Genomic DNA, 25,006 nt, shown 5'->3' with positions numbered 1-25,006 from the left:
CTAGTAGGAGGAACAACTATCAGAATATAAAACTTTGGCTGTCCAGCGTGGAAATGCAGCCAGTATTGTTGGCACCATTCCACGCGGGTATGATTTATAGGTATAGTAATTAGACTAGCTTTAAGTTTATTGAAATATTTTCAATTTAAAAAAAGTACATAAAAATGTGGTGTAACTCAACACGTCATTCAGTGCGCTAAGCTCTTAATTAGCTCAAATTCAGTCGGCAGGCGACAATTGACCGACATACTCCAGCTCATCTTACTAGTGTTACGTGTGCCAAATTGCATCTGTGCAATGAAAACTGGACTCAATATTGTTGGTAAGTACATGCAGATCCTACTAGAAACATCACGCCAGTCTGTGGATAAGTACCTACTTTCATAGGCATGTCCCTCAGACCACTTTGTGGCATGTGGTAGACTAATTAGTTGCAACTTGGATTCGTAAGTCCGTCGCCCAGCCATTTACCCAGCCACTGCTAGTCCCACCACCACCAAATATCGTCCTAAGCGCTGGAGGGCACCCATCGCTATTACTTACATATAAATACGTTTTATCAATACCTAATACGAGGTTTTGATCTCTTATTCGAGTTCAATCTTGGGCACACACCTCTAAGTACCTACTTATTCGGAGTAAGTAACTTGTGTTCATCAATTAACGGTGCAGGAGGAAAACATCGTGAGGAATTCTGCATGCCTGAGAGTTGTACCTTCATTTAAGGGCGTGTGAAGTCTACTAATCCACACTTAGCCAGCGTGGCAGTCGCTCCGGGCCCGGTGATGGCTAGCGACTACACTCCAGTCGTCACCAGCCGCAAAGCATCCCATGTGTTCTGGCTGCGAGCTGGAGAGCCAGTTCCCCCCCTTCCCATCCCCCAAATGGTATAATATCTGTGGCCATTGAGTCTGTTAAACTGGAGACCACCATTGCTGCATCATTCGTCAAATCATTCAAAATCCGGCAACGCATGTGCGGTTCTTCTGGTGCTGCAAATGTTCATGGGCGGCGGTTATCACTTAACATCAGGTGACACGCGTTTGCTCGCTATTTTTATATAATTTTTTTTTCAATATCATATAAATAATGATTTTTCAGGATATTACAAGCAGTTGCTTTGCTGGTTTCTTTTTCTTCAAGTCTGTTGTTGCGATGAGGTATGCGACCGTCGGCCGTTGGGAACCAAAACGGAACCCTTGCCACCGGATAATCGATTCCAGGTCGATATCCTCGAGATATATGATACTAAGTACATTCCGAACAAAAACTATACCGGTATGATAATTTTTTGACTATCGAGTCTAACTACACTGGTGCACTTTCATCACGTCTTGCATAGAAGCATGCGTCATGTAAGCTAACGAAGCAATGCTTGTATAGCGCTTAATGTACCTTTTTACCCCCGACCCAAAAAGAAGGGTGTTATAAGTTTGACGTGTGTATCTGTGTATCTGTTTGTGGCATCGTAGCTCCTAAGCTAATGAACCGATTTTAATTTAGTTTTTTTTTGTTTGAAAGGTGGCTTGATCGAGAGTGTTCTTAGCTATAATTCAAGAAAATCGGTTCAGCTGTTTGTAAGTTATCAGCTCTTTTCTAGTTCCTGTAACCTTCACTTGTCGGGGGTAGGTATTATAAATTTTTAATTTACACTTGTTATATCAAAGTTGTTGCGTGTTCGTCTCAAACGAGAGAAAGGATGCAAGAGAGAAGATGCACCATAAGGTTTGATGCAAGTGCTATTCGAACATGAGACATTTACTTCTCTGGGTAGGTAGGTATGAGGCGGGGGGATGCCCCGATCACCCGCACGTCACTCGCGCTAACCCGCACTAGGTTAGCGCGGGGACTGTGCGAGTATGCGGGGCGTCCCCTACCCCATTTGCCATGTCGACCTGTCGCGAACATTGGCGCATCCGTCTCCCAAGTTGAAACGCACCAGTTTAGTTCGACCTAACTACCTACATATAAGTTCAATGCTTCTATTTCCTGATGAGCTTTAAAATTTTGCAAAGCAGCGAAGGATTGCGAAGTAGGTATTCACTACGTGTAGGAACGGTAGCAGTACCTACCACTGAGCACTGAGTGGTACATTATAAGTGGTACTTACCTGTATGCAATATGGATTCGCCGAAAGATTGGTGTGTTAACTAGGTGTACCTACGCTATAACTGTCAAAGCCTTCAACCAAATGTATGTAAAAGAAAAATAAACCCAACTTCTCCCCTTAGCACGAAAGATGTGACTGTCCACGTGAGAATTTCTATTTTTGCCGAGCGAAGCTGATTAGCGAAGATCGTTAGTTAGGTACACATAAAATTTTCAGTTCGCTTGTTTGCAACGGATGGAGTATCCACCTTCATTGCCTTCACCATATCTGCCCGCGGGGATACGAAGCCAAATGAAAGGAACCGCCGGAAGCCAATTCTCCTGAGCCCTGGTCAAATCCGACCCTACCCCGACTCGGATGCCGTTTGGAGTCCCAATTGTAACAACACTGTTATCCAAAGAGATGTGACGGCGAAAACTTCTGTGCAGGTAAAGTCATATCAAGCGCAAAAAGAACCCCTCAGCAAAATCTGAATCTTGAATCTATGGTATGTAGCCTTTTTTCGGTAACTTCTTTTAGGGCAAAAATATTAGCTCTGAGTAGAGAAATAAGTACCTATTTTTTCAAGTGTTTTATTGTAATGTACGAGTACCTACCTATGTACTTAATTAAGTGATGCAGTTAATGTAGGTAGTACTAAAAGCTGAAAAATAATTAGGTAGGTAGGTAGTACCAATCATTACACCACTATCCTCATCAATTCAGAGCCATAGTCGAAATAAATTTATTCGTCCATGTCTCCACGATTTTATTTAATCTGATCCATTTATCATTTGATTAGATTTAGATTGATCGTGATGGATTCGATCGATCGAGGAGATTGGTGTGTTAGTGGTAAAAGAGTTGGTTTGAAGTTATGTAGGAAGAAGCTAAGAGCAGGGCCTCAAAAAAGAGGGTTGCGACCCAAAGCGAGGGTTTGAAGTTTAAAATTTCAGGTGGAATGGATAGCGCCACCGAAGGATAACAAATGCGTGACAATTTACGCGGTGTTGGCCGTTATGCCGGACGTATGGTACAGCTTCGTGGAGCCATTGTCGAAGACAGTTTGCGAGGATCGCCGGAACATGGAGGACATGCAACCGATGGAAAATGCTAACTGTGAAGCATGCGAAGACGCTCAATACTTAGTAAGTTAAGCGAGTTTAAAGTAGTAAGCGTGCGGTAGATATAAAGTATGCTAAGTAAGTAAAGTACAACCAAATTAATAATGCGCATAGAAATCTTCGTCACGGTTCGGCAACGGTCGTATGATACACATGATATAGACTCCTATTTGTTTATGACAAGGTACAAAATGCAAGTGCATTGTTTAGGGCTCTTACGATTCAATGATTCGGGTGTTTCTGGGAATACGACGAATTTTGCACCTTAGTAAGTAGCTTTATGCTTTTTTTATTTTTTCTTGTCTCTGTTCTTTTCAAGCTCACTTTCGAAGGCATCTGGTCCTCTCACACGCATCCGCAGATGTTCCCCAATTACGAGCTCGCAGTTTCGCCACACTTCAGCGATGTCGTGGGGGCGTCCCACAACCAAAACTATAACGTTTTCAACCTCAATGCCGAAGCCAGCGCGGCGCTCAAAATGTTAGCAGAACAAGGAAACACCACTAAATTGGAAATGGATATGATAAATCAGGTAAAATTATCTTGATTAATTGTATTAAATGAAGTTAAATTGATTCTACGTACGTCGTTTACTCACGAAAAGTGGAATAAATAAGATTACATAAAATTTTATTACATAAAGTCTGGCAGATGAATGCGCCTGAGCAGGTAGTATCTGAGCAATTGAGTAGTCTCAGAAATTGAGTCTTGTCTGAAGAGTTAAGTAGGTCTGAGCAGATGAGTAGGTAGACTGTTGAGTCTGGCCAGTTGAATAGAGTTTGAGCATAAGAGGATTCTGACAAGTTAACTAGAGTCTGAGGCTGAGATCTATAGAGCGCACTTTGACTTTGCTCAGACTTAAGAGGGCTGTCTCCGTCACTCGTTTCATACAATCGTAGTTACAATTTCATTTGAATATTAAGCAACCAAAGTCCATGAAATTTTGCAGACATATTCTAGAAACTAATATCTATGTCTGTGGTTTCCAGATTTCTGTTAAAATATTCGGTTTCAAAGTTACGCGGTCTTAAAAATTTTCATACAAATATTTGAACCCTTGTAATTTTAAAACTACATATTTTTAGAAAAATCTAAAACACCACAGACACAGATATTAGTTTCAAGAATATGTCTGCAAAATTTCATGGACTTTGGTTGCTTAATATTCAAATGAAATTGGAACTACGATTGTATGAAACGAGTGACGGAGAGAGCCCTGTTAAAGACACCGTTAAAACGAGACAGCGTTATACAGCTGGCATAAATCTGTCTCGTTTTAATTGAAACTTAAGACTAAGCGAAGTCAAATAACGCTCTATAGATTTCAACCTGAGTACTTGAGTGTAGTCTGGAGAGTAAAAAGATATTAGTTAGCTGATCACTGACTGGTGTATTTAATTAACAGGTTGGCGTATCAGTTCGTACGGTTATAAAAGCATCGAGACAACCAAAACCAAATATGGTGACGCGATCCATATTCCGTGTGAGCAGGGAACATCACCTAGTGTCCCTCGTGACTGCTATCATTCCCTCCCCTGACTGGTTTCTCGGCGTGTCCAATATGGAGCTATGTGACTTCACTACCAATAAATGGACACCGAGTTATACGTTGAATATTTACCCACTTGATGCTGGCACGGATAGTGGCATAAAATTTGATGTAAGTAAAATCCCAAACAAAAACATTTCATGTCAAAAATAAGAGTCAGTTCCTATCAAAAAGTTTCGGCCATTAAAAGTAGTGATATCAAAAATTATGGCCAGTTCTTTGCTAGACTCGGTAAATGGAACCATACAGTTTTATATGATGTATCTTCTTCGACCACCTTCAAGCTGTCATCGCATTCATAGGGATCCTGTTAAAATGTGTTTAAATAATTTATGTCTTAATATTAACACCACAATTTGAAGCTCATTTGGATTGGCAATGGTTTTCTTGTTTTCAGCTTGAGAACATTTTTGTACTCCTATCAATTTTGCCAACAAAACAGCGCGAAATGTTTCGTGTAAATATACTTACTGCGCGCTTAGGCCGGAACTGCCTGTCTTGATATAAATAGATGTTTTCAACTAATGTGTTCAGGGTGCGATTTGACGGAGTAGATAAGGTAAAAGGCTAAACTATCTGGCTCAATGAATTTTTAAACATTGTAGTCTCCCAATGAAGATACAATGCCACCGAAGCCTATAGCAGAAGCGGTGATCAACAAATCGGCGCCAAAGGGGGAGAAGTCAAAACCGTTCGCGAAGCTACACTTCAACCTCATGCGGACCTATCCGACCCTGGCCTGCGAGACTTCCACACCCGGTGACGATCGGGAGCTCACTGAGAGTAAGTGTGATTGGTAACAAGTGTAAATTAAAAATTTATAACACCCCCGACAAGTGAAGGTTACAGTAACTAGAAAAAAGCTGATAACTTTCAAACGGCTGAACCGATTTTCTTGGATTATAGCTAAGAACACTCTCGATCAAGCAACCTTTCAAACAAAAAAAAGTATATTAAAATCGATTCATTCGTTTAGGCGCTACGATGCCACAGACAGATACACAGATACACAGACACACACGTCAAACTTATAACACCCCTCTTTTTGGGTTGGGGGTTAAAAAACGGTCAAGTGCTAATATTTTTTTATTCTGATACAAGTTAGTAAGTGTAAGGTCTTTGGATACAAGTTAGCCCTTGACTGCAATCTCACCTCTGTGGTTATGATGTGGTCTAAGATAACCCGGAAGGGATATGCCAGTTTTTATTAAACCCTTTATTTACTAACCCTTTGGTTTCTACACGGCATCGCACTGGAACATTAAATCGGTTGGCGGCGCGGCTTATAGTTAGCCACCAGAGGAGACCACTACTTACTTTAAAGAAATTACTTAGTATCTATGTGCTTATAAAATGTCTTAACTTGGGATGTGTGTTTTAGATGAGGATAGAGCAGCGGTGAGTGGGCAATCAGTACAAAGTGAAACTTCGCCGTCAACCACGCCACCACCTACGTAAGCAACTTATTTTTTTTTTTTGTTCAGTAAATGTAGTTTTTTTTTTTTCAATTTTAAGGTCGGTGGCCTACACACTTCTCCTCTTGAAGTGTCCTGTGACGTCAATCGTGTATCGATGACGGGTTGAAATCATGGTACACGACAGGCAAACTAAAATCTGGCTTGCGACTCCTGCGTTCCGTCTCAATAGCGACAAGGCACGATTGATGAGTCGTAATTATGACGCCTATAATTCCTTCCAGTGAGGAGTAATCCCCAGACTCGGATGCGTCCGAGGAGAGTCCGATGACGGCGTGGAAGGAGTACACTACTGCACAATCGTGTCGTATCCTATTATATATTCTGTGATAATGTTATGTCGCCTATAATTCCTTCCAGTGAGGAGTATTCCCCAGACCCGGACGCGTCCGAGGAGTGTCCGATGACGGCGTGGGAGGAGTGGGAGCCGTGCGCGGGGGAGTGTGTCGACAACGTTTACATCGGGTACAAGACGCGCTCGCGCTACTACGTGGTCGATGGGGTCGCTGTTGGGAAAGATCTAAATGTAAGGTTTTTCCTTTACTAGCTGATGTCCACGAATTGGCCTAAGTAAGTATATGGACTTCGTGGAAAAGTCCCGTGGGAACTCTTTCTGTGTCCGGCCGGCAAACTCGAAATTCTGTGACACCAAAGAGTCCTCCCTGTGGTGCATTAGATATATCCCGGAAAAACAAAGAATTCCCGCGAGATTCAAAAAACTTAGTCATGCCATACATTCGAGAGCGCGAATGTATGGCACAATTCGCTTGTCATTTAGTTCACAGCGTTTTTGGCGATTACTCCAAATTTTTGTTTTTGCAGTTAACGCCTTTTTAGTCAAAGGACAGTAGCAGTCTCGTCAAATCATTATAAAAAGAACAATAGGGAATTAAAAACTGATCTTTGTTGTTAGGGTCCAGATGTAGAGGTTCCAGAAGAATGCTTTGATAAATACTCGGACCACGAGACGGCGCCTTGTGAAGAGGAGTGCGAAGAAGAAGAAACAGTTATCCGTTATAGCAATTAGTAGCTAAGTATATTTATTTAATTTAGATACCTAATAAAATCTATTAAAATATTTGCTAAACTTACTTTTTAACTGATCTTTTCATTTTTCAACCCAAAATTCAAAGAGTATGTAATCAATACGTTATACCAAAATTCAAAGCACAGACCAATAACATATATTCAAAGCATGTTTGAATTCTTATCTGTGGATCGAGCAACACGGAGTAATCAGTATAAGTCATGGGTATAAGTAGTGTGATTCTGCGCAATCATTGCGCAAATGAAATCTAATGGAGCCGCTTGAGCAAGCATCGGCATACAAGAACCCAGAGCCGTAAAATCAGTTTAAAAAAATTGAGCTTGCTCTTACGTCATCGGAATTCGAATTTCGATGCGACATCTTGTGATTCTTGACTTTTTCAATTGCAAATGTTTATAAAAAGATTTTAAATAGATCATCCTAAATTGTAAATGTTATTATGCTGGTAAAGAAACCTAAGTCTGGGTTTAAACGTTTGCTTGGTGTAACTGCGGCGACCATTTTTGTAGCAGAAGGTATTGGATTCGCCGTCTCTTACGGGCTGTGGTACAAGTTGAATTCCGAAAGAGGTGAGTCTTTACATTTCAATAAATAGAAATATGCATCAGTAGTTTTGTTTTTTTGGCAAAAGTTCTTATTGAGTCATTGCCAAGATGGCTTTTACAAATTTACAAGTGTTATCCTTCATGTGAACTAAAAATCGATTATTGTTCTCTTGTAACATGAAGAAATCATAGGCAAAATGATTTTATAGTTGTAATTCAGTATTTGCAGCCTATCATCCTATTCCTATAGTTTCAGTAGGTATCTTATAAAATGATCTTGTTTCGGTATTGAATTGAATTCTATCATATTGTTCAAAAAACAATAGCCTTAATTAGAGTATTATGCTGAGTCTGAGGGTATGGACTAAGAAGGTTATTTATAAAGGGTCAATTTTCATCTATTTTTAAGTAACTAATACCTATTTCCTTTGAAAAAACACAGCATTCACAAACTGTCACACAAACAGTCCAGCAATTGGCTGACAGACAGATCCTATAAGAGCTCCATTTTTTTTTGGAGTTTGGATGTATGGATTTCTAAAAATAATTTTCTCTAATATTTAGTTTTATCTTCTAGATTTCCGTCTGTATATGCACAAGAACTACAACTGGGTGTTGGAAGGCTATTACACGATTGGTGAGAAGTTTGGTGGGCACAAAACCCGTGAGCTTGATCAGAAAGTCTGGACCAACGAGGGCAAGATATAACCTGGTGAGATGAGCATTGCAGCTAAGTCTGCCTTCTGGATTGTCACCTTTGGCACAATCGGCTACGGCCTCTTCGCCTTTGTCAAACCTGATGATGAACTGCTCAAAAAGGTCATTATTATTTTTGTCAAATAAATATTTGTCTGTGTGTGTGGTCACTGATTATGGCAAGAGACATATTTTTAACACAAGCAGACCCTACAGAGAACACATTACAAACAAAAATAATGCTTTTTAACTGACTTCGAAAAAAGGAGGAGGTTCTTGATTTTTGTGATGTAACCATAAATTAACGGTTTTCGGATTTTTCCCTTTAATTGTGCTATAAGACCTGCCGAATTTCATGATTCCAATTCAACGGGAAGCACCCTAGAGGTTTCATTCCCTTGACCGGTCCTAACAGACATGACAGACAGACAACGAAGTGATCCTATAAGGGTTCCCATTATCTCTGGAGATACAGAACCCTTAAACATGAGTATATTAGGTCTATTAGGTCTAAAATGTATCTAGTTGTGGTGAAAATACAAACACAACATACATAACATCTAAAATTTTGCTCAGAAAAAAATTATTTTTGCTCCTCTTCATTTGTTCTGATATAAACACATAACACTAACTTCTATAAGATTTTGTATGGAACTGCATATAATTAACTTTAATGAAGGGGTGGTGTGTTAGTAGTATTTCTATAGGGTAAGCATAGATGTGTTAATAGAATTGTTGTTGGGTCCGCAGTGTGTTAAATGTATGTCCAGTTTATAATTTTATTTATTTTATAAACTAATGCCTGTTATATTTTGTTCTAATTTGAGTTTAATTTAATATCAGTAATTATTTTAACCAATTTTTGTTTACAAATTATTTGATTTGTAAGTCTTACCCCAATAACATATTTACTAAGAACCTCTGAAAATTTATATTTATCAAAAACTTTTTCTGTTTTTATAGATGGTATAGACTGTAATTAATATTTTCAACACTATTTCTGCCTTTTGTTGTATTTAATGCTACTTTTGTTGTAATATCCAGTAGGGCAGGATAACATCATAATATACAAAGGGTAGAAAAACAAGTTTTTAAATCAATATACATATTATTTAATTGATATATAAAAGACACCCATTCCTAAATATATATTATAATAATGTATATTGATTATGTGTATTTACTATTTATGTATAATATATATTAAAAAAAATTAATCAGTGTCCAACAAATCATTCACTTGAAAAAAGACAATATACAATGTTCATTTGTCATCATGTTTGATTCATCATCATCATTGCTAACCTAGATTAGATTTCAATCTTGAAAACTTTATGTAAAATCAAAAGTAAGTCTATCCATAGTCTTTCTTTCATTTACTAATTAATGAATGCAAAATTGTATTTCTTTGTTCTTTAGTCAAGCCATAATAGAGTAACGGGTTGACGTGACATGATTTTTTACATATGCTATTTTTTATCCTGGAAATTCAGTGATTTACATTTTATTCATAAAATGCAATTCAACTATTTTCTGTCTTTTCAGTTGGACAAAGAATCTAGATTTACCGACGCTAGAAGGGTAAGTCAGGATACCGTAAGAGTTTTGAAAGACGCTGCCAACCAAAACCCTGAAATCGGCAAGAAAGTTGATGAGTTACTTAAGAAGGGAAAATGAGTGACAAAAACACTATCCTAGAGCGACTGAGCAGGCGAGACGCGCAGCGGTTAGAGAAACTCCAGAAAGCACACAAGGCTAGGGAAGAGGTAGATGCGACCAACGAAAACGAGGAATTCTTCTCTGGAGCTTTCAAAATACGATCCGATATGATTGAACAACTATTATCCCAAATACCCACCCTAGAAACTCACATCTTGCCCCAGCACTTTGACAACATCAAGCGTGAAGTGAACGAACTACAAAAGTTCGTCGTTACATCCTCATTTTTCCTAAAAGAGTTTAACATGCGTAAATATTTAGGCATCGTAGCGAACTTGCAAACGAAATGCTACGAATTAGAGGACAGATACGTTCCGCGCAAAAAATTCGGCTTCACTAGAAAGAAACTTCCCAAAAGCCATACCCAAAAACAGATTTCACTTGACGAAAATGACGGCGCAGGCAAAACGGATAGCAACAAATGGGATGACAAGCTATTTGGCTTTGATTCGCAGGAGGACAAAGTTTTATCATTAGATAACGATGAGTTGTTTCAACGGGATGTAGCACTCAGGAATTTGAAAAATTGTACAGTCGGTTTGAAAGGTGTTATGGGAACACTGCATTTGACTAATTTGGATAACTGTATAGTGCTTACTGGGCCAGTTACGTCATCCGTTTTTATAGAGAAGTGCACGGATTGTAAAATTGTGACAGCGTGCCAGCAACTAAGAATGCACAGTTCGACTAAATGCGATATTTATCTACATGTGACGAGTAAAGGCATCGTCGAAGACTGCTCTGACATCCGCACTGCACCATATAACTTGCATTATGATGATCTTGAAAAGCACTTCAACATGTCCTCATTAGATAGAAATAGCAATCACTGGGATAGCTTGGATGATTTCAATTGGTTAGCACCTGACGTGCCCTCGCCTAATTGGTCAATTTTGGATGTTTCTCAGCGTGTATGCAGTTGGAATGATTGGTGGTCAAAAACACCATTATAATATTTAGAGTAACTTGTATATCAGGACTTATTATAAACCTTTGGATTTGAAATCTTCCTTCACTTACAAATAAACAGTGCCTGAATTTAATTGTATGAAATAATCAAATACATTACCAGTTTAGAGTAGTTATTAAACAAAATTAACCTAGTTTGCTTGTATAACACATATTGTCATGTACAAAATACCTTTTCTTGTTGGGAATTTTAGCTGAGGTAGGTTAAGCTAACTTTACTTATCCCATAAAACATTTATTGGCTCAGTTTCAGTTGACCTAAATGATTTGTAACTTGTATCCTTTTTCACAATATTTCCTCAACGGGCACTAACGGTAGAAACATTTGAAAAATTGGCGGCGATCACACTGGATCGAAACTTGCACAACCCTAAAAAGAGGAATATAATATTTACACCAATGCCACACAATGCGTGTTGATTCATTCTAATCATAATGAAGGGTTGAAGCAATTTATATCCCTATTATTTTAAATCTATACATTTTTATTAGTATTTTAATTTGTAACATACAAAAGAACCTCATGTTGGTACGGTTGCGTACAGACACCGCTCTCCCGTATATATTTTTTTACATCGCGTGGCATAGTGTGGCGAGAGTTGTAGCTAAAATGTTTCTACCATTTATGTGTTACAGTTTACGGCCGTATTCACAATCGTTACTATGTGGTCTCACATTGCGCTCGAACGCATAGCGTAGTTTCCACCACTCAGATCATTGTAAATTGACGTGATACAGTCATTCATCTGGTTGGTGAAACCCACACTGTGCGTTCGAGCGCACTACGAGACCTCATAGTAACGTTTGTGAATACGGGTGTTAGTCTATAGATGTTCTATTGCACGGTGAGCGCTCAGGCTTTGTAGTAGTGTGTACGATAAGCGTTAATTCATATTTTGTGTGCGTAACGTAAACCGCTACGCAGTCTGGAACTGGAATACCACGCACACTGTGACTGTACTTGTGCATTCATACAAACATAGCCAACCGGTCTTCGTGGAATAGAACCTGAAACTTTTTAAGGAGTTTATTTTATTTTTCTTATCGTATTGCTATTATCCTTAGCCCAAAAGGTTTATATTGTAATCGACATTCATAATTTATTGATCAGATGCTATCAATAGGTAACCAATAATTTAGTATGTATAATCAAATTATATGTAGATTGTAGGCATACAAACAACTGCATAGCTAACACAACATAGATGCTTTTATTAAATTTATTAATATTATTTATGAATAAAGAGTTTTGTATTATATATTAACTTTTATTTGAAGGCATTATTTATAGCACCCTGAGTTAGGTTGGTGGTGAGCTGGTGACAAGTGCCTTGAAGAGTATGTAAAGCCGTCGTTTTTGAGCCTGATCTCTCTCGGTTGTGACAGATATCCTATCGGACTAAGAGAGTGACGGACTAGAGTGCACCTCTGAGCACACGCTTATGCACTGTATTATATCCTGTGCAGTTGGTTAGTCTCCGTAGAGATAGAACTGTGGCTGTTTGGTCTGGAGGACACTAATATTTCACGACGACGTAATTTAAAGGCAAAATCTATTTTAAGTGCGGCTAAAGTAGGATATGGATTCTACTGTCTATGGTCTACTTATTTTTCAGACAGGTTCGGGCTGCATTTAGGCGCCAAAATGCATTCCAATTTCGAATTGCGGTCTGTGAGTGGATTCTATCTGAGGTTATAGGGAGGTTTAGTAGAAAGAAAAAATATTAAACAATAAAATATTTATTTTACAGTAAAAATACCTACCTACCGTGAAATACCACAATATTATCACGGTTATTATTATTACTATACATAAATATAATAAGTATGACCGATGACAAACCTATTTTTTTTAAACACATTCGACTCATAATATATAAACTAAATTAAAATTATAGACAATTTTTTATAATATAAAAATAAATAAGCAAGTGTGTCTATAATATGCTGAACAATCTCAAATTCATTTTTTTTATTATTATTTAAACAAGAACACAATAATATTATGTATTGAGAATTAACAGAATATTAAAATAAACACATCATAATGTTATACTTATCTACTTAGATTAAAAGTACTTAATTTAGTGTTGTTGAAATAGTATAATCTAAATTGTTTTAAAAAATAATATTGAGAAATTATTTAAGAAATTATTAAGGGTTAATTAGGTACTACCTAATTAACCCATAATTTCTCAATAGTAGTATCCTTAAAAACCTCATAGATGACGCTGTTCATGCCTTTCCAAGGAGTTATAGAAATTATGCTTATTTTAATCGTGAAAAATCATCTATTACTTTAATGCTAATAGATTTAAATTTTAATTAATAAATAAATGTAGACCAGGTGAGGTTATAAAAATAACAAGTCACAATTTTCTTTAGTTACCTATCAGGATTTCTAAAAACTCGAAAATTAATCACTCTCAGCTTTCTATAAACACAAGCTCAAAAATTCGGTCCTGTTCCTCGAAGGCCATAAAGAGCGCCATCTACGAGGCTTTTCAGGAACGCCCTGGAAAGTTCTTCATTTCATTAATTTTCAAGTTACATACAAACTTATTTACCCAATCAAAATTAAATTCTATGAGTAAAGGTGCGCTTATACGGACAATTGAAATTCTTCGATTTCAGGCAATTTAGTCATTTATGACGTCACAACCACATGAAGCAATTTACTACAATATCTGAAAACTTCAGCAATGTTATGCGAAATAATTAATTGCTCCAGATTGATCCACACGTGTTGGTGAGCAACAATTGCTTAGAAAATTGCCAATGTAGCGCACCTTTAGAAAGGATAAGTATGTACCACTTATTAATTAGATAGGCACAGTGGGTAAAAAATAACTGTTGAGTATGATATTTTGAGTTTAAGTAGGCAAAATATAGAGTATTAATTTTTTTCAATTAGGAAGGTGTGAAATAAAAGCTTAAAACTAAAATGTGTCTAAAATTAGCTACCCAAAGTATAAGAAATATTGTTGCTTATTTATATGAACTTTATAAACTATAGAGGATGCCCGCGACTTCGTCCGCGTGGATTTAGGTTTTTAAAGATCCCGTGGGAACTCTTGTATTTTCCGGGATAAATAGTTGCCTATGTCAATTACAGGGACGCAAAGCTACCTCGGTACCAAATTTCATACAAATCGTTAAGCGGATGAGTTTTTTAGGAAATCCCGTAGGAACTCTTTGATTTTCCGGGATAAAAAGTAGCCTATGTCCATCCCCGGGATATAAGCTAACCCTGTATCAAATTTCGTCAGAATCGGTTAAACTGTTGGGCCGTGAATACGTTGCAGACAGACGACAGATAGACAGACAGACACACTTTCGCATGGATTTTAGAATGGATGAATAGGTAACGCCAAACTACTTGAATGCTCGGAAATTCTTGTTTGCGCCGGTACAATAAAATGTGGAAGAGGATGGCGATAATGTACCTGTTAATTTAGTTTACAGCTCTTTGTACAATCAAATTAGTAAGTTTGTAGGTAGATACCATTGTGCAAAGGCCACTATTCGAAAACCTAATTTTAGTCTAGCGAATTTGGTGTTTTTGATAAATGAGAATAGGTAAGTAGTAGTCGGAATATAACAAAAAAATATCTAAGTTCAATAATGCAAATAAGTGAAAACGAGAAGATTTGTGAGAGCTTAATTTTGTGAACATTGTAAAAATAGTCCTAAAATAATTATTATCAGTGAAACAAAAAGATTTGTGAGAGCTGAATTTTGTGAACATTGTAAAAATAATAATGATAATTTATAATCTAAAACTAATAACCAACTTAATTTAGTTAAAAATCATTAAATATTCTACCCATAAAATTATTGGAATCATTTTGGAACCATTAATTAGTCAACATGGGATTTCGCACGTCATTTAAATCCTATAAAATGTATTATGTAGTATCAAATATCGTTGAGTAGGGCCATATAACTTGTTTAAATTCTTCAAAATATACAATTCAATAATATCATAAAGAGCCTCCGCAGACGACGGACTTCTGCGGAGGACAAAAATCCACCGAAGTGTAGATAAAATGGTTTATTTATTTATTTAGTGAAGCGCACGTTATGGAAGCAAGTTCTTGGATTAGGTTGTGTTCAATTTACTTGAAGTTTAAGCAAAAGGGATGTTTCCAAAGAAAATCTAAGCATCCCATTCCTTTATTTCGAAACGCGGATTCAACTCAACTAATCCACTGCATACATAGTTCTATGAGGATTACTCCGCACTTTCGTGCGGTCCGGCTTGTCGAGGGGCTTTTTGTATGGTGGTATTTTAAGACCCTCGTGTGCGTTATTCGTTGCAGTTGTAAGGGATCTATTTAAAGGTCAAATGTACCTCGAGAACTGTCCGTCTGTGCGGGCTAAAAGAAGGAATATTGAATATAGACCAAAACAATTTATATTTCAGTCATAACCTTGTAGGTGTAAATCTGTTGGATTTAATGGAAAAATACTCATCATTCCTGTGCTTGTTTTGACCAAAGTTTTCATTGAAGTTCATAAAAATAGGTTATTCTAAAGGCAAAATAGAGATACATACTATTCATTTTTAAATAAGTACAAAATGAAAATAGAGGTGCTACCAGAATTTGTACATGGAACTATTAGAGGGGATTAAACAAGTAGGTAGTATTTCTCCAGTTTCCATAAAAAACATTATAGAAAAAGTTAAATAAATGTTTACAATTTTACTTTAGTTTAACTTTAGTGTACAATCGAATTAGATACGATTACAAATAAATAGTCATTTCGAATTTCAACAAAATGCTAGTGTGGAACATGACATATGGTCTAATTAAGTACAAAAATGCCAATAAATGTCTTTCGTGGCTGTTTTAATCTCTTAAAACACATTAACTCTAATAAAATAATTATCTACATAAATAACTTATAATAAAATAAAATAAATTCAATTCAATTTATAAATTATAACAATAAAATATAATAAATAATTAATTTTTTTTTAAACATGCCATTCACAATGTATGTAAGTAGGTAAAGGAGAAAAGACCGAATTATCAATATGAATAAAGTTGACCGTTATTTATATAGATACATAAGTATAAAAATATTACTGTTTCTAAGCCTAACATTAAGTGGGCAGTTTTTATTAATTATTTTCAAAGGCAAAGTCAAACCAACTTTTTATTTTATATATCCATCGTTTTATATATTGGTGGATATTAAAATATTTATTTTGAAATGATTTTCCGCGTACAAGATATTACAATTTCACGCATTGCATTGGTTTGACCGTATTTACCGTCTTAAAGTATTTTTTACGAATTATCTTTTTAAACAGGGCCACTGACTTAGATCGGCTGAACTGCGTAGCTCCGTACACTTAATTTTTTAGTTGTCTAACGAACGGAGACCGATGTTTGCCCGCAAAAGATGAAACTAAACAAAAAGACAAAAGCCTATGATAAAAGTCGGCAAAATTATCAGCCCGAATATCGAACCAACAAAAAATCTGACGTGGGCGGAGCGTCTAAGGCTGTACAAATTGACTAAGCCAGTTCACGCGATCAGTATAAATAGATCACCGAATAAAATTTTGATATTTCAAAAGTGTCTTTATTTCTAAGTTAAATTATTTGGCGATTGAAAAATTAGCCTTATAAGCTGCCCTTTAATAATTTTAAGAAGCCGTCAAAAATATCGGCCGATCAAAGTCCCCAGATCTCTAAATTTTAGTCCATTGTCTTTTAATTGAATTTTACATCAGACCCTACGAAAGCGCCAATAATATGGCTAATTTTGCTGTACACAATCTCCAAACTAAACTAAAACTTGTCTTATTAGAACTTGGCTGGACACACTGCGTGAAATGATTGGACGGTTCTAAATCTAGTGCTATCCTTTTCCTATAGCAGCACTATGAAATGGATAGCAATAAGTTCAGACTTGTCAGTAGTTCAGTTAAAAGATTGTGTATAAAATAAAATTGGCCACATTTTTGCCGAATTGTACCGTTTAGCCTAACAAGTCGACTATCACTTTCACCAATTAGGCTTTTTATGTGAGATAGTCCACTGCTGGTACGTATTGTTGGGGTCGCACGGCGCCAGGCCCAACGTCCGCGAGTGGGGTTGCAGGGTGAGGCAATAACTGTGCAGGCGGTGAATCAAATGGTTATGATTGTCGTCGAACCTGAAAAAAGTATTTTTTTTAATTCTGATACAATTTAGCCTTTGACTGCGACTTCGTCAAGTGATGAAGCAATTTTAGAAGGAAGCGTGGCGTGCTAACTAGGAAGGTTTCTATACCGGAACGGTAAATGGCATTGCGGCACGGCTTAGCCAGTAGGGTGGTAACTAGCTACAGCTGAAGCCATCTTGATCTTGTGACCAGACACAATGTAGGAAATATAAAATTGTAATCCCAAATTGCCCCTGCCAGAGATCGAAACCAGGACCTTCCACTATTGCATGTACAGTACTACTGCCCGCATCGGATTAGCGTGGGGACCGTGTGGGTTTGTGGGGCGTCCCCACCCCGATTCCATCTCGATCTGTCGCGTACTTTACACCAATAAAATCAAATACAATCCTTATTGCTTCACGTTAAGAACACGTTTTAAACACAAGAACAACAGAGACTCTTGCTACCCCGCTCGTAATAATTGCACATAGGCAACCTATAGCAGACGGACGCGCGCTATGATTTGCTGAGATATTTTCGGGCCAATGCATGTGCAAGGCTTTAACATTTGAATATAGAAGAGAATCACAGATAAACGTGAAGAGATCAAAAAAAAAAAATTACCTCCAAGGCCCGTCCACAGTGCCGAGTCTGCAGATGGCCTGCTTCACACTATCCGCGTCTGCCTCCACACATCGCTCGCCCACCCCCAGCTGCCCCGCTTCATTCAGCCTGAACAACTGGTTATTGCCATTGCCGTGGCAGGTAGACGTGCCTAGGAGGAAACAAAGAGACATTGCAAAAGAACAGCAGAACAAACTAATCAAAAACTAAGTCAAATATGGAGGAATAATTACAGAATTGTCGAAAAAACTAAAACTAAATTGACAGATAATTTTTTTTTTGTGAAAACTTACCAGAGAGACATAATTTTGCATTTATATAATAGGTACTAGGAATTAGGAAGATATGGATTATCAGAATAATATTATAGATAAAAGAATGCGGACCAAGTTCATCAAAAAGGGTCATCAAATAACAACAAAAATGGATCTGAAAGAGGTTTAGATTGCATTTACTGTTGTATGAAAGAGTGAATCTAATGATCTGTTGCCATAAGTAGGTATGTAGGTCTATAAGAACTTTATGAAACAATTCACTTACCAATATAGGCTGGAGCGGCTTTACCCATAGTGTCCAAACATAGCCCAGAAGCTTTATTTTTCACCATACCCCAGTGCACATTCTTCGGCAGCTTCGGGAATTTGTCATACACGTCGTAAGCAACGTTTTCCATGAACCAACCAAAGTCTTTGCATTGCAACTTGTTTTTCAAGGCCACTTGATCGGATATATCCCCCATATCCAAGAATCTCGCCATAGGTTCTCTAGTATAGAAATATTCCTTGTGCTCTTCATCGAACCAGGTTTCTATAACTCGCTTATAGTTGATAGTGATAAGTGACCCTTTGCGATTCTTCGCTAAGTTACCGAACGAATAAGGCATGAACGCTCGATATACATGCCCCACCCTCGAGCAGGGCACCCATTCGATACTACCCCCGCATTGCCAGATTTTGAAACTAAGTTCGAAGTTTTCGCCACCCCAAACTAATAGTCCAGGATCATACGCTCCGATTTCGAGGAAATACCGCCGATTTATAGCGAAAAGTCCCCCAGCGTGAGTCGGACTCTTATAGGGCTCGGATTTGTGCTTATGCTTAACTGCTTCCCTGTCTGGGACTTCATTTTCTTTATAAAGCATTCCCCATTCAAAAATACCCCTGTAATTTGTCCCGTGTTGGTATACGGGTCTGTATTCGAAAGTTCTATGGTCTATACCATCTATGACTGGTACTGTCATGATTCTATAATCTCTGTAGATAGGGGCTAGTAAAGGAGGCAGCCAGTTTACGTTGACCTCGCAATGGGCATCTAGGAATACTATGACATCGCCTGTTGCTTCCTTGGCGCCGGTGGATCTGGTACGAATAAGACCTTCTCTTACAGAATTTCGTACTATCCGCACTTTGCCATGCCATCGTTTGATGTAGTTGTCTAGATTCTCTTTTAGATCGTCTTTGTCTGAATAGTCGTCAACCTATAATGAAATAGTTGTTCATAAATTTTTGGAGACAAGTAAATAATTTTGGCCAGTCATTAAAGGCAGGCTGTTATTTTAAGTGACACAATGATTAAACTTTAAGTTAGGCCAAACAGTTATAATCTACTTTAAGCCTTGACTTCTAAACTAGGTGAGTTAGGTCCTATCTTCTAAAGGTGACTTCTAAAGAAGGTCCTTATTATATTGGAAGTCAATGGTGCAACATAGAGTATCCACATCTTATTCTTACCAACACAATTTCATGCAATACATGCGTGGGCGAACGGTCGATGACGCTGTGAACAGTGCGCATGAGCACGCTGAAGCCTTCGTTGTGGAACACGATGATCACAGACGTGGTGGGCAGGTTCTGCGGGTAGTGCCAGAACCGGCATTCGTCCAAGCGAGTATCGGGGATAGACCTACAAAAAATTTGCAACTATGATAATAATATATCGACGATGACCTGGCAACAGCAGTCGATTGCAGGAGAACTGCATCAATCATTATTACAATCTCATCTGTTGTTGTGATTGGCTGAATTTATGTTATTCTTGTTGCAACAATGTATTGCAGCCAATAGTGAGCGAGCGTCAACCAATCAGAGGTAATTACAAATATTACAATTGTGACATTATAGCTGTCATTTTACTGAAATTGAGCTATCTCAATTTTAACTCTCACTTCACCGGATGAAGGTATAAACTTGTTTCCTTCAGCTAAATATTGATTGTACACACTTGCCAGTGCTTACATGCCTGCAGTACTTTACTTGAAGAAACCTGTCACAAAGCCAGACAAAGGTTTAAAAGAAAACTATGCAACTTCAGCAATCGCTTTGTGAGGGACAATTTTGTAGGTAAATGTAAATGATTTCCCCACTGTAACCAACCATTGGATGATTTTATTTGATGACAAAGCACAGTGATATTTATAGGTGACAATTTGGCATTAATAGATGGGTTTGAGTCATACCCAATCGTGTGACAGTGTGATTTGTTGGGATTTGGGAATCTATCGAATTTTTTTCCATCGAGTCACACCCACATTGAAGTGGAATTCTAATGGGTAACAAAGTTAAACAATTAAATATTATTAATTGGTATATAGTAGTTGTAGTGTAGCTGTAGCTGTGGTACCTGTTTACCTGTTCATAGCAATGTCATCCGAGGCAGCAATGTTCATGCCGTATTTGCTCTCCGAGTCAGCGATGTCGTTGGCGCGATCTTGCGACATGTGGTACGGCAGACCATCCTCACCCGGCCCTTTCACTGACACTCTGGTTTTAGGCTCAAAGTTGCCCAACTCTGAAAGCCATAATATATTTTAAAGCCACCAGCAAAAAAATTTGCTAATGTCAGCTCTGGCAAACCAATTGCACAGAACTACACATACAGAGCTTCAGAGGTAAGGGGGGAAACAGTATTTTTTCCATCATTTTTTATGATAAATCAAAAACTTTTATGATAAAAATAAATAAAAAATTTGTTTTAAAATGTACAGGTAAAGAAAGCCCTTTCATATGATACCCAATTTGGTATAACAAATGGTATATCATATATATGAAAGTATAATCATACATAAGTTATCTTATTTTAAATATTGAAAATACTATATTACTAATTATTATTTGCTAATAAACACATTTTAATTTTTTGTGATGTAGCCATTAATTGACCTACCTACCTGTCAAATTTCATGATTCTAGGTCAAAGGAAAGTACCCTATGGGTTTCTTGACAGACACAACAGACAACAAAGTCATCCTATAAGGGTTCCTTTTTCTTTTTGAGGTACAGAACCCTAAAAATCACATTGATCTGTTGCTTGCACTGTGATTGAAAAACAAACCAACAAACAAACACACTTTTGCATAAATATAATAAATAGTAGGGTGCAATGTTTGCTGATACTTTTCCCTAGTAAACTTTTTAAGTATATTGTGTCTATAGAAATCAATTATTATTTTTCACATTTTAATATCTGACTTTATACATTTCAATCTATACATATAATAAAATTGTAGAAAAGTGGTGTCTGTACAATGGAAATATATAAAAAAAAAGTAGCAGGGGTTGTTATTATATCGATGCCGAACCCGAAATTGTAATTAATTTTTTTTTGTCTGTTTGTCTGTGTGTTTGTGCACGCTAATATCAGCGCGCTATGGAGCGAGCTATGTTGGGTATTACTCTCAGGGATAAAATCCGGAACGAGGAAATTCGCAGAAGAACCAAAGCGACCGACATAGCTCAAAGGATTAGCAAGCTGAAGTGGCAATGGGCAGGTCATGTCTGTCGCAGAACCGACGGCCGATGGGGCAGACGTGTTCTGGAGTGGAGACCGCGTACCGGTAAGCGCAGTGTGGGACGACCTCCTGCCCGCTGGACCGATGACCTGAAGAAGGTGGCGGGGAGCGGGTGGATGAGGAAGGCGGAGGACCGTGTTTGGTGGCGCGCTCTTGGAAAGGCCTATGTCCAGCAGTGGACGCATACAGGCTGATGGATGGAATATCAGAAAAGTCACTATTCCACGCAAACAAAGTCGCGGGCACAGCTAGTAAGTAATATGTATAAAGTTTTGATTGCTGCTAATATAAAATCTGGTTTCAGTTTACAGCATAAAATAATTAACTGTTATCATTATGATTAAGACAAATAAGTTTTCTTTGGAGAAATAGAGATTATCTATTGAAATACCTTGATAATGTTTTTTTACATGAAAACATTTTCACTATCAAAGGAAACATGGGCATGTGTAATTAAAATAGACATTTTGAAAGATTGATTACAATCTTATCTAAACAGCAAATGACCTTAACTTTATTTCAATTTTTAGTGTCCGTTACCCAAAAGGACCCTACCACTAAGCCTCTGGTGTCTGCCGTCTGTCTGTCAGCGGGCTGTATCTCATGAACTGTGATAGGCAGAGTTAAAACTTTTAAAGTGTGAGTATTTCTATTGATGCTATTTATTTGTTATCAACAAATAATAAAAAAAAACCAAAACTCTACAATTCAAGTTCAGTATAATTTGAATTTGAATTGGTTCAATTAAGTACTATTTGATATTACTTTTAAATATTTGGTAGGTAATCAATTAATAATGAGTGACCACTATTATGTAAAGTTAATTATTGTCAAATTAGTGAAATATGTAGGAATTTTAATTGTTCAGATATTTAGGTATCTAGATTAATAGTGACCATCAGTAGATTAATAATGGATTCAGTAGATTAATAATAAGAAAATTACAAAAGAAGTCAATACTACTTTTTGCAATCATAATAAAATCAAAAAGAGTTATGCTGTAAAGGCTAGCATGTTATCACAGTTTTACTCTACTACATATACTCATAAGAAGTAAGTCTACGTAGCGTGTAGGTGATAAAAAACCGCATAAGAACAACAGCGGCGAATCATACTGCATTAGACATGCATGTAACTGTACCTTTACTATTGAAACTCAATTAAGTATTAGAAATCTAGAAGTTCTTTGAAACTTACCGGTTTTTATTGTAGGATACACATCTCTGTGGAACTTGTAATAAGTAGGAAGATCATTCGAAAGTATTGTATTTGAAGAGTCCTCGGCATTTGAACTAGAATAACTATGCAAAGCGTAAATTAAAACTAACAGAACAACACATATTCCGGCCGTACGAAATATTCTACCACGTCTCAAGTTTGTTATTCGCATTGTTGCTTGTTAGATTCAAAATCACAGTGTCATAAAATTGAATATTTAAGACAAAAACCAAGTGCAGCCGACCAAATTTATGCTCCTTTTTGTGTTGATTTTTGACGTTTCAACTTGGTTTCAACTTTTGATTGCGTTTAGCTCTCTTGACATCACCCCGGCTTGACAGCTTTTGACATATAATATTGTAGTCTTTGGCTTTTGACGTGTTTTGAAATTACAGACAACGTTGTTTTTTTTTTCTCTCTCGTCTGGCTTTACAAAGATTAGCCAATGTCAAGTTTGTAGTTATTTATAACAAGTTAGTTAAACTCAGCGTTGCCAGAATGTTACTTTTGTAACATTTTACGTTACTTTTGACCCCCTCATGTTTCCTCCATGTTACACGACTCAAAATGTTACTTTACGTTACTTTTAGGACTTCATAAAAATATTCAAATTTTTCCCAGCAAACCAAAAATAATCGTGAAACGGAACGCATCCAAAACAGTTTTCGTGTGTCGTAATTGGCCCATTTGTTAGTTTATTTCACTTTCTCTAAGTTATTGGTCTAAGTTCACTTTGTTTTGTAATTACTCTGTGATTAAAAAAGTGTTTTGTTTGTTTTTCTCTGTGACTCAACTTTGTTTTGGCCAAGTTTTGGCTAATAAAGTTATTCGTGGACTTCGTCTGTGGTGGCGTTTGCTGGCGCGCGTGTTGTGACTTTTTGGAGTGTTTTTTTGTTAGAAGTGGCCGGTTTTTGTGTTCTGCTAGTGTTTATTGGTGGTGGAACTGACCAAGGAACTGACTGGGAAGCACTCTAAAGGGGCGCCGCGTGTATGTTGGCGGGCGCCGGTACAGACGAAGTCCATTCTTATACATATAGTTTTCCTAACTTGTAAATAACTACAAACTTGACATTGGCTAATCAGTATAAAGCCAGTCGAGAGAAAAAAAAAAAAGTTATTCGTTGCGGGGTAGTGATATTGTAGGTAGTTAGGTATCTAAGTACAAAAAAAAATTGTATCTTTATTTCGTCAAAATTCGAAAGTGATTGGTTTGTTCGTTATCCTTATCGACTGTGTATATGTGTTGCTAACACTACTTGCTTGGTAAGTAAATGTTGTATACAATGTAGTTTTAAGTAAATAAGTAAGTAGTTAACTAATTAGTGAATCAGTAATGCAAAAACAAAGTCATAGTATTTGCAACTGAAAGCAGTTCGTTTTTGTATTGACTGTCATCTTATTATTAAGTCACATTAGTTTCCAGAAGTTCATTTAGCTATTTACTACTTAGTTATTGTTGTAGGTAACTTCGGTTTTCTTTACAGGAATGAGAGCGAGCTGAGTAGATACCGGCCGGCGTAACCTAAAATTTGAGTTTTGCTATCGAATCTATCGATCTCTTTGCTGAGACCAAGGTAAGTAGTTAGGTACCTACCTAGTATTGTTCAGTTAACAAAACGAATTTGAAATTCCCGCGTAATTTTCTTCACTGCGTACCTACCTAGTGCGTTTTTTTTTATTCTCTCGTCTGGCTTTACAAAGATTAGCCAATGTCAAGTTTGAAGATATTTTTAAGTTAGGGAAACTATATAAGTAAGGACATCGTCTGTGCCGGCGTTCGCCGACATACGCACGGCACCCCTTTAGAGCGCTTCCCAGTTAGTTCCAGCATGGTTCTAGCACCAAAAACGCCAGTGAAACACAAAAACCAGCCACTTTTAACAAAAAAAAAAAAACGCTCCAAAAAGGCACCACACGCGCGCCATCAAACGCTACACAGACAAAGTCCACCTAGTGCGTAGCCTCTCAAACTCAAACAGTCCTGTGTTGCCAGATCGCCCG

General features: G+C 37.3%; 3 protein-coding genes across 5 annotated transcripts; 2 read left to right on the top strand and 1 right to left on the bottom strand.

The window, feature by feature from the left end:
- The first annotated feature begins 202 nt into the window (after positions 1 to 202).
- Positions 203 to 7,328, top strand: LOC123869944 (spondin-2-like). The gene is made up of 10 exons (XM_045913055.1): positions 203 to 322; positions 1,102 to 1,278; positions 2,327 to 2,538; positions 3,046 to 3,237; positions 3,533 to 3,745; positions 4,619 to 4,873; positions 5,368 to 5,545; positions 6,144 to 6,216; positions 6,598 to 6,763; positions 7,151 to 7,328. The coding sequence occupies exons 1-10, from the start codon at positions 298 to 300 to the stop codon at positions 7,262 to 7,264; spliced, it is 1,605 nt and encodes a 534-aa protein (XP_045769011.1). The 5' UTR covers positions 203 to 297; the 3' UTR covers positions 7,265 to 7,328.
- Positions 7,329 to 7,922: 594 nt separating this feature from the next.
- On the top strand, positions 7,923 to 12,473 carry LOC123869945 (tubulin-specific chaperone C). 3 transcript variants are annotated; one of them, XM_045913057.1, is made up of 3 exons: positions 7,923 to 8,085; positions 8,408 to 8,542; positions 10,072 to 12,473. In XM_045913057.1, exon 3 carries the CDS (start codon positions 10,200 to 10,202, stop codon positions 11,196 to 11,198), a length of 999 nt encoding a protein of 332 aa, XP_045769013.1. In that variant the 5' UTR covers positions 7,923 to 8,085; positions 8,408 to 8,542; positions 10,072 to 10,199; the 3' UTR covers positions 11,199 to 12,473. The 3 variants fall into 3 exon arrangements, with proteins under 3 accessions (XP_045769013.1, XP_045769012.1, XP_045769014.1); XM_045913056.1 differs by having other exon boundaries at positions 7,923 to 8,089; XM_045913058.1 differs by lacking the exons at positions 7,923 to 8,085; positions 8,408 to 8,542 and adding an exon at positions 8,548 to 8,649 and having other exon boundaries at positions 10,072 to 10,165; positions 10,225 to 12,473.
- Positions 12,474 to 16,050: 3,577 nt separating this feature from the next.
- On the bottom strand, positions 16,051 to 23,342 carry LOC123869942 (N-acetylgalactosaminyltransferase 7). Its single transcript, XM_045913050.1, has 6 exons — positions 22,985 to 23,342; positions 20,628 to 20,787; positions 19,731 to 19,902; positions 18,541 to 19,477; positions 18,001 to 18,151; positions 16,051 to 17,385 (listed from the first exon to the last, which is right to left on the bottom strand). The coding sequence occupies exons 1-6, from the start codon at positions 23,175 to 23,177 to the stop codon at positions 17,235 to 17,237; spliced, it is 1,764 nt and encodes a 587-aa protein (XP_045769006.1). The 5' UTR covers positions 23,178 to 23,342; the 3' UTR covers positions 16,051 to 17,234.
- Positions 23,343 to 25,006: the final 1,664 nt, after the last annotated feature.

The sequence above is a fragment of the Maniola jurtina genome, chromosome 11 (assembly GCF_905333055.1).
Source record: "Maniola jurtina chromosome 11, ilManJurt1.1, whole genome shotgun sequence".
In the NCBI taxonomy this organism is placed as follows: Eukaryota; Metazoa; Arthropoda; class Insecta; order Lepidoptera; family Nymphalidae; genus Maniola; species Maniola jurtina.
This window is presented reverse-complemented; position numbering and strand designations above follow the sequence as displayed.

Excerpts from the sequence above, each read along its gene's own strand:
- LOC123869944 (XM_045913055.1), top strand. The coding sequence starts at position 298 with ATGAAAACTGGACTCAATATTGTTG. Across the intron at positions 2,539-3,045 it reads CGGCGAAAACTTCTGTGCAG|GTGGAATGGATAGCGCCACC; the intron begins GTAAAGTCATAT and ends TTAAAATTTCAG. Across the intron at positions 5,546-6,143 it reads CGATCGGGAGCTCACTGAGA|ATGAGGATAGAGCAGCGGTG; the intron begins GTAAGTGTGATT and ends TGTGTGTTTTAG.
- LOC123869945 (XM_045913058.1), top strand. The coding sequence starts at position 8,548 with ATGAGCATTGCAGCTAAGTCTGCCTTCTGGATTGTCACCTTTGGCACA. Across the intron at positions 8,650-10,071 it reads ATGATGAACTGCTCAAAAAG|TTGGACAAAGAATCTAGATT; the intron begins GTCATTATTATT and ends CTGTCTTTTCAG. Across the intron at positions 10,166-10,224 it reads CAACCAAAACCCTGAAATCG|AGCGACTGAGCAGGCGAGAC; the intron begins GCAAGAAAGTTG and ends ACACTATCCTAG.
- LOC123869942 (XM_045913050.1), bottom strand. The coding sequence starts at position 23,177 with ATGCGAATAACAAACTTGAGACGTGGTAGAATATTTCGTACGGCCGGA. Across the intron at positions 20,788-22,984 it reads GTATCCTACAATAAAAACCG|AGTTGGGCAACTTTGAGCCT; the intron begins GTAAGTTTCAAA and ends TATGGCTTTCAG. Across the intron at positions 19,478-19,730 it reads TATTGCATGAAATTGTGTTG|GTTGACGACTATTCAGACAA; the intron begins GTAAGAATAAGA and ends ATTTCATTATAG.